The sequence below is a fragment of the Leptodactylus fuscus genome, chromosome 3 (assembly GCF_031893055.1).
Source record: "Leptodactylus fuscus isolate aLepFus1 chromosome 3, aLepFus1.hap2, whole genome shotgun sequence".
In the NCBI taxonomy this organism is placed as follows: domain Eukaryota; kingdom Metazoa; phylum Chordata; class Amphibia; order Anura; family Leptodactylidae; genus Leptodactylus; species Leptodactylus fuscus.
In genome coordinates this window covers 38943112-38963203 of record NC_134267.1, presented here as the reverse complement: position 1 = coordinate 38963203, position 20092 = coordinate 38943112, and the positions used below count along the sequence as shown (strand labels likewise).

Below are 20092 nucleotides of genomic sequence, written 5' to 3'. Positions count from 1 at the left end.
TTATTTGGTGCTGAATTTTCAGCGCTGAAAAAAAGCTTCCCATTGACTTCAATGAGTGCCGCTAGCTTTTTTTTTCCACTAAAAAAAGCTATCAGAACCCATTGAAGTCAATGGGAGGCTTTTTTTTCAGCGTGGAAAATTCCACACCAAATTCCTCACCATTTTCCTCCATGCGAATGGACCCTAGGCTGAAGCCCCACATTGCAGAAACGCAACTTATTTTGTTGCAGTTTTTTGAGCAAAGGTCAGGAGTGGATTGAGCAGAAGGGAGGAGTATAAGAACTAACTATATATTTCTCATTCCTTTTGTAGCCACACCGGTTTTGGAAATTGCAGCGTGTCCATGCTGTGGTTTTAAACGCAAAGTGGGCATGGGATTCACAAGAATCCCATCCACTTTAAAGTTACTGTAAAACGTGGCATTTCTGGACCGTAGATCCCTGACCTTAAGATGTTGTAATTGAAAACTGCAACAACAATGAAACTGAACTGCAGCATGTGAACACCAACTAGAACCAGGCTGCAGAGCACCCGCCACTATGGTGGACTTTTAAAATGAATAAATCTTTAGCCTTTAAGCCAATCGGCAGGTCTAAAAGGAACCATGAGAGGTATGTTTCTGGGGAGTTCCGGAGTGTATGTCATGTCATCTTCTTTCCAGTTGCTGACTGGCTAAGAAAGATCATGTGATACACTACAGAACTCCTCAGACTCAGGAAAAACTGTTTTTTAGGGGTTTTTTTCAACGTTTTTATGCTGTCTTGTTACTTTGCGGGGTGACGTTTATGCAGTCAGATGCATCACTAAGAGCGGACGAGTAACACAATGGACTTCCCATAGATGTCATAGATTTTACTAGTTCGGAACAGGCACATGTGTAGAGGGAAGAATGAAGAATATACTAGTTGTGTTCTCGGATCTTCTGTGCTACCAAAAATTCAGTATAACTTGTCATTTATCCATTGAAATCTCTCCTTTTTCAATGCTGAGAGGTCTAGGAGGCGGAGCTATTAGTGATTGACAGCTATCTCTGTAATAATAGCTCCGCCTCCTAGAATTCTGAACATACAAAGAGCAGAGATTATAATGGATAAATGACAGGTTATACTGAACCTTGTCCTACACATCTATATGTCTGCTCATCTCCTCCTGCTCTATAACATGCCGCCTGCAGATTGGACTGCATTTTCCAGGTGACAGCTTCCCTTTAAGTACTTGCTTTTCTTTTCTTTAGGCAGTTGAAGATCTTGAGCAAGAAAACAATAACAAAAAGGTGAGAATCAAATATTTTTCAGAAAATATCATAAAGAACACCAAGACGTCCCCTTCTTAGAAAAATCACGCAAATGATCGGCTGATGCTGCAGTTCCAGCTGATAGTTTGAGGGTGATGGCGCACATAGCAACCACCATGATGGCGCACATAGCAAACACCGTGCATGTACTGCATGCTCCAACCATGGTGGGCCAATGGGAATATCTCAAGTCTACCTGCAGCACTGTATGGCCGTTGGGCAGGGGTGTTTGTACGCGGCTCAGCGTCAACGCTGACCCGCAGACAAAGTCGCAGGCAGATGCTAGTAACTAATATAAAGGAATTATCCAGGTTATCCAATGGGCATGATGTCACTGAGAAGAAGAAAGTAGCCAGGTTTCCTAATTCTGAATAATCCATTGAATGCTGCAGACGACCTCATATCAGTCTCCTTCTCCTCCTCCCCCTCCCCTCTCCATAGATTTGATTGTAAACTGACACTGAATGTATACAGAGCAAGGACTGAAATCACACAGATCAGAAGTAAAGACAGGAGTAAGGGTGAGTTCACACGGAGGAAAGTGGAGCGCAAACTGGCACGTATACACGTGTCGGCAGATTGCGCTCCGCAAAAGCTCCCATTCATTTCAAAATCACGGCCGCAAAATAACGCCGCGTCTACGATCCTCACTCCCATTGAAATGAATGGGAGCTCTGGCGACACATGTATACGTGCCAGATTGCGCTCCACTTTCCTCTGTGTGAACTCACCCTAATAGTCAGAGACACATACTTAGTGCGGTCTCTTATGTTTGTTCCCTTCGCCTGCACTATGGATGTATACAAAAGAGATAAAAGTTCTCTTACACTTGTAATGCAGCAAGGAGGGGAAGTGATCAGGAATAAATGCTTCTAGAAAAGTCCGTTCCCCATCACTGCTCCTGCGTCAGCCGTGTAGAGTTGGTCACATCTATTGTGACATCCAAGGCTCTGTTCACACAGATATGATTTCATAGAGCTTTCATGGATATCATTGACGCAAAAGTCCTTCAGAAAAGAACAGAAGTGTGAACAGAGTCATGAAAGTTACTATATGCTAAAATTAGCACAATTTTGACTAAACGAGTATTACATATATTCAGTGTAATGTGCTTATCTCCCAGCACTGCACATAGTCCTCCTGGTGCCGGAAGACATTGCAGTGGAGCTCAGCACTCTCTCTATCTATCTCTCTGTTCTCCTCCTTCCTCACCCTCCTCCTAACCCTCCTCACCCTCAACCTCCTTCACACCCTCATCCTCTTCACCCTCCTCCTCCTCACCCTCCTCCTCCTCACCCTCCTCCTAACCCTCCTCACCCTCAACCTCCTTCTCACCCTCATCCTCTTCACCCTCCTCCTCCTCACCCTCCTTTTAACCCTCCTCACCCTCAACCTCCTTCTCACCCTCATCCTCTTCACCCTCCTCCTCCTCACCCTCCTTTTAACCCTCCTCTTCTTCACCCTCCACCTCCTCACCCTAAATACTGATGTACAGTTGTAGCCATCTTCAACTTGAATTTGATAACTCACAACAAAAGCCATTCACAACAATGAAAACAATCAAGTTGAAATGATTCTCAGCTCTATACTTCACATGTTAAAAGTCATGGTAAACTTGGCTCCATCTGTATAATTTGTGCTGTTACTTCTTTAGGGCGCAATAACCGCAGATGATGAACAAGCCTGGATGGCAAATTATAAATACGTCGGTGCCACGACTAATATCCATCCGTTCTTATCCACAATGATCAACTACGCACAACCAGTCAAATTTCAGGGTTTCAAAGTGGCAGAAGGTAAGACATAGTCTAATGATATAAGTGTTTACATGCAGTGGTGACCAGGCCCATGGTGCCAGGTCCGGGAGTGGCAGGCAGGGTTGAGCCGATCTTGAGATTTCAAGATCGATTTTAAAATCCGATTTCCAATCATTTTCCAACTGATCTCGATCCTGATCATGAAATTTGCTCGATCGACGATCAGAATATGATCTTTTCCGATCCCAATCGCTCAACCCTAGTGACAGAAAGTATCTGCGCTATAAGAATACACCTTGTACTTCATCATATGGAGGCTGGCATTGTGCCAAACGGATGGGGGGGCAGCAGCCACAGCTCTAGTGGAGACCATAGGAAACTCAGAGCCCAACATTTCTCATTGTAGATTTTGCGTTGGGGCCCAGAAGTTGCAAGTTACACCTGTGATCACAGAAAATCCCTGTAATGCGATTATGGGCCGTACCTTGTATCTGCTGAAGAACCTTATGGTTATCTGTCAATAGTATATAGGCAGTACTGACTGTATACTATTAATACACAAACCAATGTACTGGAATAGAAATACTATATATGTCAGTACTTTGTAGTTAAAGAGGACCTTTCACCATTTTGCCCACAGGCAGTTCTATATACTGCCGGAAAGCTGACAGTGCGCTGAGTTCAGCGCACTGTCGGCTTTCCCGATGTGGGCCCGGTGTGAAGAGCTTATGGTCTGGTACCGTAGCTCTTCTATGGTCAGAAGGGTGTTTCTGACACTTAGCCAGAGACGTCCTTCTTCACAGCACAGCCAATCGCGCTGTGCTGTGAGAGCCGGGAGGAACTCCCCCCTCCCTCCCTGATAATGCTCGTCTATGGACGAGTACTGCGAGCAGAGGGAGGGGGGAGTTCCTCCCCGCTCACACAGTACAGCGCGATTGGCTGTGCTGTGAAGAAGGACGTCTCTGGCTAAGTGTCAGAAACACCCTTCTGACCATAGAGCACTATGGTACCAGACCGTAAGCTCTTCACACCGGGCACAGATTGGGAAAGCCGACAGTGCGCTGAACTCAGCGCACTGTCAGCTTTCCGGCAGTATATAGAACTGCCTGTGGGCAAAATGGTGAAAGGTCCTCTTTAAGAGTCACAAAAATTACCTTATGGGACTAAAAATACTGTAAGTAAAATGCATTTTTTAAAAAAAATGTTTAAAAAAACTGACGTATAATAAAATTATCTCGCTAAAATTCTAAGACATTGAATAATATAGACTTATTTGGTGGCGTCTTGACCACGACAACCTGTACAATAAATGTATAGCATCATTTAAGGTAAGCGATGTATTCCATAAAAAAGCAAAAACTGCCTCAGAATTGGTTCTGCATTATTAAAAAATGATATGCCGGGATACTGTATATGTACCAAAACATGGCACTAACATAAGGTTCAATTTGTCAAAAAAAAAGCAAAGCCTCATATAGTACATCATAGAAAATAATCAAAGTTATTTGGGAAAGAATCAAAAAGTTCTTGTTGTCTTTAACGTCAAAATTGGTTTGTTACTTATGCGGCTATTTAGATAGTTGGACTCTGCACATTTCTTGACTGTATTTAGTTATGTATCCAGTAGAGGGTGCTCTAGTACAGCTCAGCGGAATAAGATCTGGTTCAGTCTGAATGCCCATCATCTTATTGCAGAATATAAGCAATACTGTGTAGTACAGGCAATGCAGTATTACTTATTATTTTGTACTGTATTATTCACTATAGAGGAGTAACATGAAGGAGAGCTGGGCCCCAATATCTATTTGCTACCATGTGCTACCTATAATAGTGCTCCAGGGCCTGTTGCATCTTTTATAGCTATGCCCTGGACACAAAAACCACTTCTATAGTAAGTGCAGTGGGCATGGACCCTCTATGTCACATAACAGGTTTGGCTTTGGATTACTCCTCCATAGTCTAAGTACTCCCTTGGTTTTCACCCTATAACCACCAGGTTACCATATCCAGGAGCAGATCAGTTGAGAGATGCATGGCACTAAGGGAGTAGGAATGAGCGTCATTAAGGTATGGGCTGAGGTCAGGGCAGGCAGAGTTCGTGCATAATGGCTATACTGGCCAAGGTCAGGGCAAGTTGCAAGAATCAGTACAAAGAGAGGTCAAAAATGGGCAGACAGGTAGCACAGAAACAGATATCTTGGCAGTACACAGGGTACCTTTGGGTTAGAGAGAAACATGGACAAGAAAGAGGCCGAGTTCAAACACAGGTAGCCAGAAAACACAGCGCTAAACCACCACTGAGGCAGGACAGTAGCACCTAGGAACCTTTGCATAGGGACTTATAGAAGCTGGGAATTGGCTGGGAGGCAATATAGCGCCATCATATTCTGCAATTCTTTACAGACATGGTCACTGTCCCGTATAGGGCTCCCAATCTACATTCCTTATCAGGATGTCTTTGAAGGGTGGGAGGAAACTGGAGCACCCCGAGGAAACCCACGCAAACACGGGGAGAACATACAGACTCCTTGACAATGAGCTGATCCTGACCCATAAATGGAAGATGGCTGTCAATGCAGAATATCAGCACGTGCATGGCTGCCTCTCCCTGGACGGTCAAAACTTTGTCCAAGACTATTACCATGATATCATAGACAAGAAGATAGTGGGCGTCAGGGATAGGACGGTTCCATTTACTAACATGATGTACACTGAATAGAAGAAGATCTGACATATCACGTTCCAGAGGTTTTACCTCCTTTTATTATGCAAATCACAACCTTTATGTTACTATTCATTTTTTCGTATGATCCGTCTATGTTTGTGATCTCTTATTATAGTCTGTGCTCAGCAGAGATAAAATAATATAAAAAATCTTGATATATTGTTCATTTTTTTTTCCCTTTAGAACGGAACATCCATTTCAACATGTCGTCCTTCAATGAATCCGTGGGGTTGGGCTACTTGAAGACACATGCGATTGAGTTTGTAAAGTATCCTTATGGCGTCCTTGTAAGACCTGGGCTGCTCAGAGACATCAAAGGGGAATATCACCTAATGTTAAGGGTCTTTATAAGAATTGCACCGATCCCATAATTCAATGGGGCTGCCATAATACATGCCTGCTGATAGGTAACCAATAGAGATGAGCAAACACTGTTCGGATCAGCCGATCCGAACAGCACGCTCCCATAGAAATGAATGGAAGCACCTGTGACGCTGACTTTGCCGCCGGCCGGCCGGCGTCACAGGTGCTTCCATTCCATTCGCTCATCTCTAGTAACCAACACTAGGTTCATGATAGTGCTCAGGTCTCCGTCGTTCGGGTCTACACAGGGGCCTGAAAGACAAACACCCTGTCTGCTTAAAAAGCAGACTTATGGGGTTCGCCAGGTTTCTGCCCAGTTTTCCCCATTTTATACTTATTTTAAGCGGAATCTGGGATGGAGTCTCACTGAGCCACATTTACTATTTTTTATGCCTGCTTAGAAGTATTAATTGTAAGTGGAGAAAGGCTCCATATATGGGGAACCCACTGGAGCATGGTATGGCGGAACACAGAGACCCCGCAGCACCATTGTACAATGCAGTATGGGGTCCGCCAATGGAAGGCACCGTCATGTGCATCAGGCCTTATCATGACAGTATGGGAGCAGGGGCGAATCTGCCCCTTTCGCCGCCTGAGGTGAACTACAGAAAGCCGCCCCCCCCCCCCCCCGGGCCGGGAGGAGGGGGCGTGGTGGAGCGGAGGGGCGTGGCAACGTGCAGGGGCGGGGCTTAGCACCGTTCGCCGGCAGAGAGCAGGCAAGGAGACGACCTGCTCTTTGCCTGAGCGTGAGGGGAGGCTGCTGGAGCATCGCTGCTCCAGTGGCCTCCCCAAACCACCGCTTGGTGCTAAGTCAGTCCAGGACAGCTTGTCCTGGACTGGCTTAGGTAACCAAAAATCCCGCCCTCCCTGAGGCCCTGGCATAGCGCCACCTGAAGCGCTCGCTTCAGGTCGCCTCATGGGAGGTGCGGTGCTGTAATGGGAGACACCATAAGTACGCACAATGCTCTTATGCTTGGGATCATCACAGTCGTCTTAGTATTCACTAACTGTACAGTTTAAAGGGATTGTCCCATTTCAGTAAATAGAAGTTGTTTATATCATAAAAAGTCATCCATTTTCCAATATACTTTCTGTATCGACCACTGATGATGAGCAAAATGAATGACAGCAAGCAGAGATCTAGAAAACCGTGAAAATACTGAAAATCTGTGCCAGTAAATGTGGTCTGGTTAAGGGGGTGGACTTCTGAAAGAGGTGATTTTTTTGGAGAGGTTTCACTGTATGATCTTGTTTGTTCTGACACCAAATCCTATTATATTCCTATGAGGGGATATAAAGCAGCAGAACGTATAAAAACATATAAAACACCAAAAATATGTGACCATAAAGAAGCATAGAAACAAGCACAGACAATGGAGAATATTGTGATTTTTTTTGCTTTCCTTAACAATATTCATAGCTATAACAAACGTCAGATGAGCCGAATCTACCCCAAGGGTGGGCGAGTGGATTCCAGTAATTATATGCCACAAATTTTCTGGAACGCCGGCTGCCAGATGGTCTCTCTGAACTATCAGACCCCAGGTAGGATGTGACGCCCAGTCAAGCTGAAAGCCAAGGAGGCCTTTGCTTTCTAACTTCTTAAGCAGATGCTACAGAAATGCCTCTGGCTTTTTATATTGGAAATGGAATACGCTCAAATGATATTAAGATGTTTACTGACAAAGGACGGAGTCAATGAGCGGTCCGGTTTATATATAGAAATGCCGTGTGCGCTGCATGTCAATTAGTAAATGTACAAGTGGTGCGGCATTAATGAGGACGGAATCATTTGTCACTAAACACAAAGAATTCTAATCCTGCCGAGATACAGACGTAGCAGAGGAATAGGCCGCCGCGTGCGAGTGTTTTCCTAATGTATTTTCCGATATCTCATATTCCAAAAATGGGCTCCGAAAACCAAGAGGCTCGTAGTAAACACGTATAAAGCCTTACAAATAATCTTATTAGAACATTGGTAGATGGCACAGGCAGATGAGGATTTCCATGTAGTAAATGAGTACACATTGTGCTGCCATCTCGTAATGATACAATAAGCTAATTCCTTTAGAAATCTTCATCTTGCTTTTATCCAGACTGGTACTCAGTCTCTTACAATGTATGGGAACCTTCACTTGTAAGATGAGACATAAAACTCAGTTCACATTTCATGGAACCAGTAGAGCAGTAGACAGAAGTTAAGATGTCTGCACATTGGGACTAAGGTCACGCTGGCCGTCCACTATAAAGAAGTGGTCTTCAACCCATTGATAGGAAGAATAGAACTGCTAGCAAATCCTGGATATGCTGCGAGCTGCCATTTTGTAACATTTGCAGAGTGGCAGCAATCTCCAGACTAAGGCTAGCCACACACTTTACATAGCCAGCAGTCAAGCACGTATTCCTCCTAGCTCTCCATACAGTTGAACACTTGGTTTGGCCAAGCATCACCAGAACCGAACATATCACCCCAGCCCTGCAGATAGATAGGTTAGTGTCACCAGAACCAGCATATCACCCCAGTCCTACAGATAGATAGGTTAGTGTCACCAGCACCAGCATATCACCCCAGCCCTGCAGATAGATAGGTTAGTGTCACCAGAACCAGCATATCACCCCAGCCCTGCAGATAGATAGGTTAGTGTTACAAGAACCAGCATATCACCCCAGTCCTACAGATAGATAGGTTACTGTCACCAGAACCAGCATATCACCCCAGCCCTGCAGATAGATAGGTTACTGTCACCAGAACCAGCATATCATCCAGCCCTGCAGATAGATAGGTTAGTGTCACCAGAACCAGCATATCACCCCAGCCCTGCAGATAGATAGGTTAGTGTCACCAGAACCAGCATATCACCCCAGCCCCGCAGATAGATAGGTTAGTGACACCAGAACCAGCATATCACCCCAGCCCTGCAGATAGATAGGTTAGTGTCACCAGAACCAGCATATCACCCCAGCCCTGCAGATAGATAGGTTAATGTCACTAGAACCAGCATATCACCCCAGCCCTGCAGATAGATAGGTTAGTGTCACCAGAACCAGCATATCACCCCAGCCCTGCAGATAGATAGGTTAGTGTCACCAGAGCCAGCATATCACCCCAACCCTGCAGATAGATAGGTTAGTGTCACCAGAACCAGCATATCACCCCAGTCCTGCAGATAGATAGGTTAGTGTTACCAGAACCAGCATATCACCCCAGCCCTGCAGATAGATAGGTTAGTGTCACCAGAACCAGCATATCACCCCAGCCCTGCAGTTAGATAGGTTAGTGTCACCAGAGCCAGCATATCACCCCAACCCTGCAGATAGATAGGTTAGTGTCACCAAAACCAGCATATCACCCCACCCCTGCAGATAGATAGGTTAGTGTCACCAGAACCAGCATATCACCCCAGCCCTGCAGATAGATAGGTTAGTGTCACCAGAGCCAGCATATCACCCCAACCCTGCAGATAGATAGGTTAGTGTCACCAGAACCAGCATATCACCCCAGCCCTGCAGATAGATAGGTTAGTGTCACCAGAACCAGCATATCACCCCAGCCCTGCAGATAGATAGGTTAGTGTCACCAGAACCAGCATATCACCCCAACCCTGCAGATAGATAGGTTAGTGTTACCAGAACCAGCATATCACCCCAGCCCTGCAGATAGATAGGTTAGTGTCACCAGAACCAGCATATCACCCCAGCCCTGCAGATAGATAGGTTAGTGTCACCAGAACCAGCATATCACCCCAGCACTGCACATAGATAGGTTAGTGTCACCAGAACCAGCATATCACCCCACCCCTGCAGATAGATAGGTTAGTGTTACCAGAGCCAGCATATCACCCCACCCCTGCAGATAGATAGGTTAGTGTCACCAGAACTAGCATATCACCCCAGCCCTGCAGATAGATAGGTTAGTGTCACCAGAACCCATGCTGGAAAGTTCATATAAGCAGACATCAATGTTCATAGACTTGTTATGTCACCCAGTGCCAATCTTCAGATCCATATCACCAACAACTATCGGTCACCACAGCTGCATATCGAACAACTGAACTATACGCTAGTTACCTGTGATGACCTGGTCATATATTTTCTTTCGACAGATCTGGCAATGCAGCTGAACCAGGGAAAGTTTGAATACAATGGATCCTGTGGGTAGGTTGTCACAGCCTTGTCAATGTGTGCCTTGATAAATAAGTCGGTCTTTACATGCTTTAGTAGGTGTATGCAATAGTAATAGCGATCATTCTATTTGGTTACTGATCACATATATGTCTACGGCTACAATACAATTTCTTGAACATGACTTAATATTGAAGCATTTCATTGCCATCCATCAGGTACCTCCTAAAGCCAGACTTCATGAGACGTCCAGACAGAACCTTTGACCCGTTCTCTGAGACCCCTGTGGATGGAGTGATAGCAGCTACCTGCTCTGTTCAGGTATAGCATTTACCATATAAAGGTGTTACAAGAAGCCAAAGGTGCATCATTTTATTTTTTTGTGTTCTGTCAAGGCTGTGGTACTCTGAACAAAGGTGTCATACGTGGCATACAAGGGACTTTACTTAAAGCATACTTTGCCTTTCCACAAATGTGTGTACATGTGCAGTTTTAGGAGTTTTCTCCTATGGGGGAGTCTAGCTGTTATAAACTGCTCACAATAAGTACAGGAGAATCTGCTCTGTAACTGGACAACAGCTTCAGTTGTGATAAAAAGCTCCTATTTAACATACACCATTGGAACCCAGGACTCCAGCGCTGCAAGGCAGTAGTGCTAACCACTGAGCCACCATGCTGCCCATATATATCCCTATGCATGTTATCTCCTGCACTCCTCCCCCTCCCCTATCTATAGACTTGTGTAATCTCAGTCATGTGACCTGTGGTCCATCTTGAGGTGTGCAAACTAAAGCAGTGAATGTCAATTTATCAGAGGGAGGAGGAGCTGGGAAACAGTCAGATAAGAGCAGAATGAGACGGTTTCCTCTGATAAGATATATTACAAAGTTTCTTATTATCACATGCAAAGTTTGTTGAAAAGATAGCGATCATTTAAAGCTTAAAAATGCAGGTTCTGGTACAGTTAGCCCAAATTCACATTGGTCCATGAGGAGGAGAGTTCAGCAGTTGTTTGATGGGATCCTCGCTTTTAAAGAGTTGCCTATTTGGCCTGTCGGGCCTTCTATATACCTCATATCTGTAACTTGGAACTCTTGTGTCAATGAGGAATCCAAAATATATTGGTTGATCCTGCAGGCAAGAGGACATTAACCATAAATATCAGGACATACGGGTATGCCGAGTTGGTCTTGGTCCTATGTTAATGGCCATTGAGATCGTCAACAGGAATAAGGAGCTTCAGAATTGGTATAAGAGGAAGTATAGGGGTTGGCTTTAGTATAGTGTGCCTGTCCCCGTAGCACAGCACTACCTGTAATGCAGAGCTCCCCGGGACTGTTCCAATCAAGAGACCTGGAAATCCTAAGATCCCTGGAGATAGTAAGTATTCACAGGCACCCTCGAGATCCTCTTTAATCTTTGCATAAAGATCTATTATAACTATATAATATAGCAGGTTCTTATTCTATTTACCGTATCACCTTCGCTAAATGCAATCTATTTACATGGTGTAATGGATAACTTTTTTATCTATTATCACAGGTTATATCTGGACAGTTTCTCTCAGACAAAAAAATCGGGACATATGTTGAAGTTGATATGTATGGATTGCCAACAGATACCATAAGGAAGGAGTTCCGGACTCGCATGGTAATGAACAATGGTCTGAACCCGGTTTATAATGAGGAGGCTTTTGTATTTCGGAAGGTGAGGGTTATATATGTGATATATTATATATACAGTCCTATGAAAAAGTTTGGGCGCCCCTATTAATCTTAATCATTTTTAGTTCTAAATATTTTGGTGTTTGCAACAGACATTTCAGTTTGATATATCTAATAACTGATGGACACAGTAATATTTCAGGATTGAAATGAGGTTTATTGTACTAACAGAAAATGTGCAATATGCATTAAACCAAAATTTGACCGGTGCAAAAGTATGGGCACCTCAACAGAAATGTGACATTAATATTTAGTAGATCCTCCTTTTGCAAAGATAACAGCCTCTAGTCGCTTCCTGTAGCTTTTAATCAGTTCCTGGATCCTGGATGAAGGTATTTTGGACCATTCCTCTTTACAAAACAATTCAAGTTCAGTTCAGTTTGATGGTGGCCGAGCATGGACAGCCCGCTTCCAATCATCCCACAGATGTTCAATGATATTCAGGTCTGGGGACTGGGATGGCCATTCCAGAACATTGTAATTGTTCCTCTGCATGAATGCCTGAGGATTTGGAGCAGTGTTTTGGATCATTGTCTTGCTGAAGTATCCATCCCCGGCATAACTTCAACTTCGTCACTGATTCTTGAACATTATTCTCAAGAATCTGCTGATACTGAGTGGAATCCATGCGATCCTCAACTGTAACAAGATTCCCGGTGCCGGCATTGGCCACACAGCCCCAAAGCATGATGGAACCTCCACCAAATTTTACAGTGGGTAGCATGTGTTTTTCTTGGAATGCTGTTTTTTTGGACGCCATGCATAACACCTTTTTGTATGACCAAACAACTCAATCTTTGTTTCATCAGTCCACAGGACCTTCTTCCAAAATGAAACTGGCTTGTTCAAATGTGCTTTTTCATACCTCAGGCGACTCTGTTTGTGGCGTGCTTGCAGAAACGGCTTCTTTCTCATCACTCTCCCATACAGCTTCTCCTTGTGCAAAGTGCGCTGTATTGTTGACCGATGCAAAGTGACACCATCTGCAGCAAGATGATGCTGCAGCTCTTTGGAGGTGGTCTGTGGATTGTCCTTGACTGTTCTCACCATTCTTCTTCTCTGCCTTTCTGATATTTTTCTTGGCCTGCCACTTCTGGGCTTAACAAGAACTGTCCCTGTGGTCTTCCATTTCCTTACTATGTTCCTCACAGTGGAAACTGAAAGGTTAAATCTCTGAGACAACTTTTTGTATCCTTCCCCTTAACAACGATGTTGAACAATCTTTGTTTTCAGATCATTTAAGAGCGGGCTGTCCATGCTCGGCGACCATCAAACTTAACTGAACTTGAATTGTTTTGTAAAAAGAAATGGTCCAAAATACCTTCATCCAGGATCCAGGAACTGATTAAAAGCTACAGGAAGCAACTAGAGGCTGTTATCTTTGCAAAAGGAGGATCTACTAAATATTAATGCCACTTTTCTGTTTAGGTGCCCATACTTTTGCACCGGTCAAATTTTGGTTTAAAGCATATTGCACATTTTCTGTTAGTACAATAAACCTCATTTCAATCAAATATTACTGTGTCCATCAGTTATTAGATATATCAAACTGCAATGGCTGCTGCAAACACCAAAATATTTAGAACTAAAAATTATTAAGATTAATAGGGGTGCCCAAACTTTTTCATAGGACTGTATGTGTATGCCGTATTGTGTAAGAGATGTTCTAAGTAACCTTCTTATGGCTACTAGGTTATCTTACCTGACCTTGCTGTGCTAAGGATAGCAGTGTATGATGACAACAATAAGCTGATAGGCCAGAGGCTATTACCATTGGATGGTCTCCAGGCTGGCTACCGACACATTTCACTAAGGAATGAAGGCAACAAGCCACTTTCTCTGCCAACCATCTTCTGCAACATTGTTCTGAAGACCTACGTTCCGGATGGATTTGGAGGTAGGAAAAAAGAGAATATGGAAGACTGAAACAATTTGTCAGGATTATTGAGTGATATAGTATAGAGGCATATCAATACATATGCTGAGGAAGTCCATGCTTGTTCTCAATGAATCAGTAGGACAAGAAAAGATGAAGAAACTATGTAATATATCTCAATAAAGAAAAGTGACTCTTTCTCGACTTATCAGGCTCCTTTCCTCCTCCACCATCCTCCTGCACTGATCTCTCACTCTTAATTCTCTGATAAAATCTGTACCTGGGTGTCCGTACACTTAGGCTAAGTTCACATCTGCACCACAGAAACCACCAGAAATTGTCAGAATGAAAGGTACGGCGAGGACTCTCGGTCGATTTCAGTATAAAACAGCGGAGACTCAGCGTCTATGGGGGCCACCGTTGTTTGCGGATATGTGCTGTGCTGAATAATGGAGAGCCGGGCGCAGATGTGAACGTAGCCTTAGAGATCAGGGATCTAAAATAGCTGTTTTATTATGATATGTTATGCTGCATGTAATATTTTCTCATCTTTGAGCATTTCTCAACTTGTATTGTGTGTTTCATGACACTTGTTATACCAATAAAATAAGAATTTAAAACAAAAAAAAAAAAAGCTGCTGTGCATATGAGGGGGAGGAGGGAGAAGCAGCTACAGAGAGAACAAAACACATAGACACCTAGAGATACTTCTACTTCAGATGTTTTCCCTCAGTTGTGATTCATAGCAACACTGCTCAGTACTGCTCTATAATGTCCTCAATGTTGCTGCTATAGAGAGTAGGGAGCAAGATCTCTTCTCTCTATGTGCAGTGTCATAGGAGGCATCATAGTGCTTTGTTTCTTCCCAACCTGCAGCTGAGAGCAAAGAAAAGTGACAATTAGAGACAGAGCCTGTAGTGGGGAAAACTGCTGATAATGCAGAATAATGGGCACATATAGTGCTCCCAAAAAATGTTATCGGGGAGGAAAAAGGAAAAAAATTTCAGCACGCTCGATCGCTTTGTTCTCAGGTTTAGCTGATGTTCATCTGTTGTGTATTGGCACTTTTAGTATCTTATTGTCTGTTGTCTATGCTTCTAGATATTGTAGATGCTTTATCAGATCCTAAGAAGTTCCTGTCTATTACTGAGAAGAGAGCAGACCAGATGAGAGCTATGGGTATTGAAACGGTAAGTACACGTTATATCAGCACATACACTCAATAGGATCGGCATAGGTGTTATTGAAGACACAGATTTACTGGTTACATTAAATAAGATCAGTTGTAAAAAAATTTCTGCAAAATTGTATGGCACTATCCAAGAAACAGAAGAAGCAGACAGGTTTTATAGGGCTTTGTCCAATGGCAAGGAGTATTTTGCGGCAATATGGGATGCCCCTGATAATCACATCACTCCACCATACTGATTTGTAGATCTATGGTACATGACAAGAACAGATGTATGAATAAGTACATTGAGATTAAAGGATACATGTGCTGTCATTGTGACCCTGACAAATTCCCTTTAATGCTATCCTTATACAGTATGTAGACAGAAATCCCAATACATGTACCCTAGTACCTTACTGATAATACACACCATCAGTTATAAGGAAAATGTTTGTTGTTGTACCGTGTTAGCCAGTGGGTTGGAAATATAAAAAAATAAGAAAACTTGATAATCTTCAGTAGCTGATACCTTTTTAATGGCTAACTCATAATGATGACAATTGGCTGACGTTTTGGAACGCTTCGGCTCCTTTATCAAAGTAAATTTAAAAACATTTCTGAAGGATGCATATACAGTCCTATGAAAAAGTTTGGGCACCCCTATTAATCTTAATCATTTTTAGTTCTAAATATTTTGGTGTTTGCAACAGACATTTCAGTTTGATATATCTAATAACTGATGGACACAGTAATATTTCAGGATTGAAATGAGGTTTATTGTACTAACAGAAAATGCGCAATATGCATTAAACCAAAATTTGACCGGTGCAAAAATATGGGCACCTCAACAGAAAAGTGACATTAATATTTAGTAGATCCTCCTTTTGCAAAGATAACAGCCTCTAGTCGCTTCCTGTAGCTTTTAATCAGTTCCTGGATCCTGGATAAAGGTATTTTGGACCATTTCTTTCTACAAAACAATTCAAGTTCAGTTAAGTTTGATGGTCGCCGAACATGGACAGCCCGCTCTCAAATGATCTGAAAACAAAGATTGTTCAACATAGTTGTTCAGGGGAAGGATACAAAACGTTGTCTCAGAGATTTAACCTGTCAGTTTCCACTGTGAGGAACATAGTAAGGAAATGGAAGACCACAGGGACAGTTCTTGTTAAGCCCAGAAGTGGCAGGCCAAGAAAAATATCAGAAAGGCAGAGAAGAATGGTGAGAACAGTCAAGGACAATCCACAGACCAACTCCAAAGAGCTGCAGCATCATCTTGCTGCAGATGGTGTCACTGTGCATCGGTCAACTATACAGCGCACTTTGCACAAATAGAAGCTGTATGGGAGAGTGATGAGAAAGAAGCCGTTTCTGCAAGCACGCCACAAATAGAGTTGCCTGAGGTATGCAAAAGCACATTTGGACAAGGCAGCTTCATTTTGGAAACAAAGATTGAGTTGTTTGGTTATAAAAAAAGGCGTTATGCATGGCGTCCAAAAAGAAACAGCATTCCAAGAAAAACACATGCTACCTACTGTAAAATTTGGTGGAGGTTCCATCATGCTTTGGGGCTGTGTGGCCAATGCCGGCATCGGGAATCTTGTTAAAGTTGAGAGTCGCATGGATTCCACTCAGTATCAGCAGATTCTTGAGAATAATGTTCAAGAATCAGTGACGAAGTTGAAGTTACGCCGGGGATGGATATTTCAGCAAGACAATGATCCAAAACACCGCTCCAAATCCTCAGGCATTCATGCAGAGGAACAATTACAATGTTCTGGAATGGCCATCCCAGTCCCCAGACCTGAATATCATTGAACATCTGTGGGATGATTTGAAGCGGGCTGTCCATGCTCGGCGACCATCTAACTTAACTGAACTTGAATTGTTTGTCCAAAATACCTTTATCCAGGATCCAGGAACTGATTAAAAGCTACAGGAAGCGACTAGAGGCTGTTATCTTTGCAAAAGGAGGATCTACTAAATATTAATGTCACTTTTCTGTTGAGGTGCCCATACTTTTGCACCGGTCAAAATTTGGTTTAATGCATATTACACATTTTCTCTTAGTACAATAAACCTCATTTCAATCCTGAAATATTACTGTGTCCATCAGTTATTAGATATATCAAACTGAAATGGCTGTTGCAAATACCAAAATATTTAGAACTAAAAATGATTAAGATTAATAGGGGTGCCCAAACTTTTTCATAGGACTGTATATATATACAGAGCAGGCACAAAGGGTGTTAGAGTTCAGGAGGAAGGGGGGGGTTGTTAGTAATTGGTAGAGACAATGTAAACACTTACAGGTCCTTATCAGTTCACACGTTACTGTAAAAAGACATGAAACCCTGTGTTGCATTAAGTCCACACTCTAGTGTCTGAAGCAGTGTCATGAATTTATATTCATTTATGCGTCTTTCTCTCTTTGATCTGAAATTCCCTCTCAAAACTAAAATTTTCATGTGATCGGTGATGTTGTGGTCCCCACTGCAAAAATGCTTTGACACGGGAAGGTCAATCCTTTGTTCTTTAATTGTATGGCGATGTGAGTTCACACGCGTTCTAAGTTGCTGTCCGGTCTCTCCAACATACAGATTATCAGTGGAACATTTGGTACACATAATTAAATACACTACATTGGATATGCTGCAGGTGAACGTACCTGGAATTTTGTATTCCTTGTTCGAGTTTGGTATCTCTATCCTGTCAGTGGTCAGTATGTGGGGGCAGGTTTTGCAGCTCTTATTTCCACATGGAAATGTTCCTGTGTTAGTTGGGGATGATAATGAGCTACTGACCACCATATTCCTGAGGTTTGGTGGCTGTCTGTAGCACAGGAGAGGGGGATCTGGAAATACGGATGTTAGACGGTGGTCTTTTTGTAGTAGTGGATGTAGTTTGCGTGTGATTCCTCTCAGCGTCTCCAGGTGGGGTTATATGTGACAACCAGGGGCACTCGATTGTTGTCCTTTTTGGTATTGTATCTTAATAACTCCGATCTTGGTATCCTGGTGGCTCTGGTGATTTGGTTATCAATTGTTCTTGGATGGTAACCCTGCCTCAAGAATGTGTTTCTGAGGCCTCCAAGGTGTTCGTCTCTATCTGCAGGGTTAGAACATATGCGATGGTATCTGATGGCCTGGCTGTACACAATAGAGTGGGGCACACCATCAGGTCATAGTATATCTTTATGTGGGATGGAACTTTTTTCATACTTAGATCCCCAAACCCATTTCTTTCACAAAGCTTTACCTCCCTCAGCCCTGACTTGCAGCTACACTCACCGGCCACTTTATTAGGTACACCATGCTAGTAACGGGTTGGACCCCCTTTTGCCTTCAGAACTGCCTCAATTCTTCGTGGCATAGATTCAACAAGGTTCTGGAAGCATTCCTCAGAGATTTTGGTCCATATTGACATGATGGCATCACACAATTGCCGCAGATTTGTCGGCTGCACATCCATGATGCGAATCTCCCGTTCCACCACATCCCAAAGATGCTCTATTGGATTGAGATCTGGTGACTGTGGAGGCCATTGGAGTACAGTGAACTCATTGTCATGTTCAAGAAACCAGTCTGAGATGATTCCAGCTTTATGACATGGCGCATTATCCTGCTGAAAGTAGCCATCAGATGTTGGGTACATTGTGGTCATAAAGGGATGGACATGGTCAACAACAATACTCAGGTAGGCTTTGGCGTTTCAACGATGCTCAATTGGTACCAAGGGGCCCAAAGAGTGCCAAGAAAATATTCCCCACACCATGACACCACCACCACCAGCCTGAACCGTTGATACAAGGCAGGATGGATCCATGCTTTCATGTTGTTGACGCCAAATTCTGACCCTACCATCCGAATGTCGCAGCAGAAATTGAGACTCATCAGACCAGGCAACGTTTTTCCAATCTTCAATTGTCCAATTTCGATGAGCTTGTGCAAATTGTAGCCTCAGTTTCCTGTTCTTAGCTGAAAGGAGTGGCACCCGGTGTGGTCTTCTGCTGCTGTAGCCCATCTGCCTCAAAGTTCGACGTACTGTGCGTTCAGAGATGCTCTTCTGGCTACCTTGGTTGTAACGGGTGGCTATTTGAGTCACTGTTGCCTTTCTATCAGCTCGAACCAGTCTAGCCATTCACCTCTGGCATCAACAACGCATTTCCGCCCACAGAACTGCCGCTCACTGGATGTTTTTTCTTTTTCGGACCATTCTCTGTAAACCCTAGAGATGGTTGTGCGTGAAAATCCCAGTAGATCAGCAGTTTCTGAACTACTCAGACCAGCCCTTCTGGCACCAACAACCATGCCACGTTCAAAGGCACTCAAATCACCTTTCTTCCCCATACTGATGCTCGGTTTGAACTGCAGGAGATTGTCTTGACCATGTCTACATGCCTAAATGCACTGAGTTGCCGCCATGTGATTGGCTGATTAGAAATTAAGTGTTAACGAGCAGTTGGACAGGTGTACCTAATAAAGTGGCCGGTGAGTGTATATTTGATGATGTATTTTGTATATACTCTGTGATCTTACTAAGTGCCTATTATAACTTCAGAGCGATATTGCTGATGTGCCAAATGACAACACAAAGAACGATAAAAAAGGGAAAACCAATAATGCCAAAGCCAATGTGACTCCCCAAACAAGTTCGGAGCTCAGGCCGTCCGCTGCGTCCTCCTCCGGAACAGCAGCTGAAGCTAAGAAAGGTACCAGATCCGCTCACTATTCACCTATCACTGCAGATCCAGCTAATATTCTTACTATAATTCTATGTGATTTATATTTCTAGCTTTAGATCAAATTCCGCAAGTAAAAGTCGAAGATTTGAAACAGATGAAGGTAAGTTACTCGATGGCGCCCCCTCTGTCTGAGCAATGTACGCAGCTATAGGGACTGCTGTAATGTTTGATATATGGGTTATTTACTAAGAAAGATTTTGCATGTGTGCTGCATTTTTTTGGTACACTGACTTACTGTAGGAGAATTGGAGTCCGGATGGGTTAATAGATTTTCTAATGCTCACATTATATAATATGGAAGATGTCTGCCACGGCT

The 20092-nt window shown here is 43.4% G+C and overlaps 1 protein-coding gene across 5 annotated transcripts in view; it reads left to right on the top strand.

Annotated features, from left to right (window-relative positions):
- PLCB4 (phospholipase C beta 4) overlaps positions 1-20092 on the top strand; it is a 206581-nt gene that overhangs the window by 149429 nt on the left and 37060 nt on the right. For all 5 annotated transcript variants that reach the window (XM_075267402.1, XM_075267399.1, XM_075267403.1 and 2 more), the window contains exons 21-31: positions 1235-1273; positions 2949-3090; positions 5960-6044; positions 7560-7684; positions 10243-10294; positions 10480-10582; positions 11804-11968; positions 13678-13882; positions 14963-15051; positions 19593-19743; positions 19827-19876. In XM_075267402.1, coding sequence (XP_075123503.1) covers positions 1235-1273; positions 2949-3090; positions 5960-6044; positions 7560-7684; positions 10243-10294; positions 10480-10582; positions 11804-11968; positions 13678-13882; positions 14963-15051; positions 19593-19743; positions 19827-19876 — 1206 coding nt within the window. The remainder of the gene's footprint in view (positions 1-1234; positions 1274-2948; positions 3091-5959; positions 6045-7559; positions 7685-10242; positions 10295-10479; positions 10583-11803; positions 11969-13677; positions 13883-14962; positions 15052-19592; positions 19744-19826; positions 19877-20092) is intronic.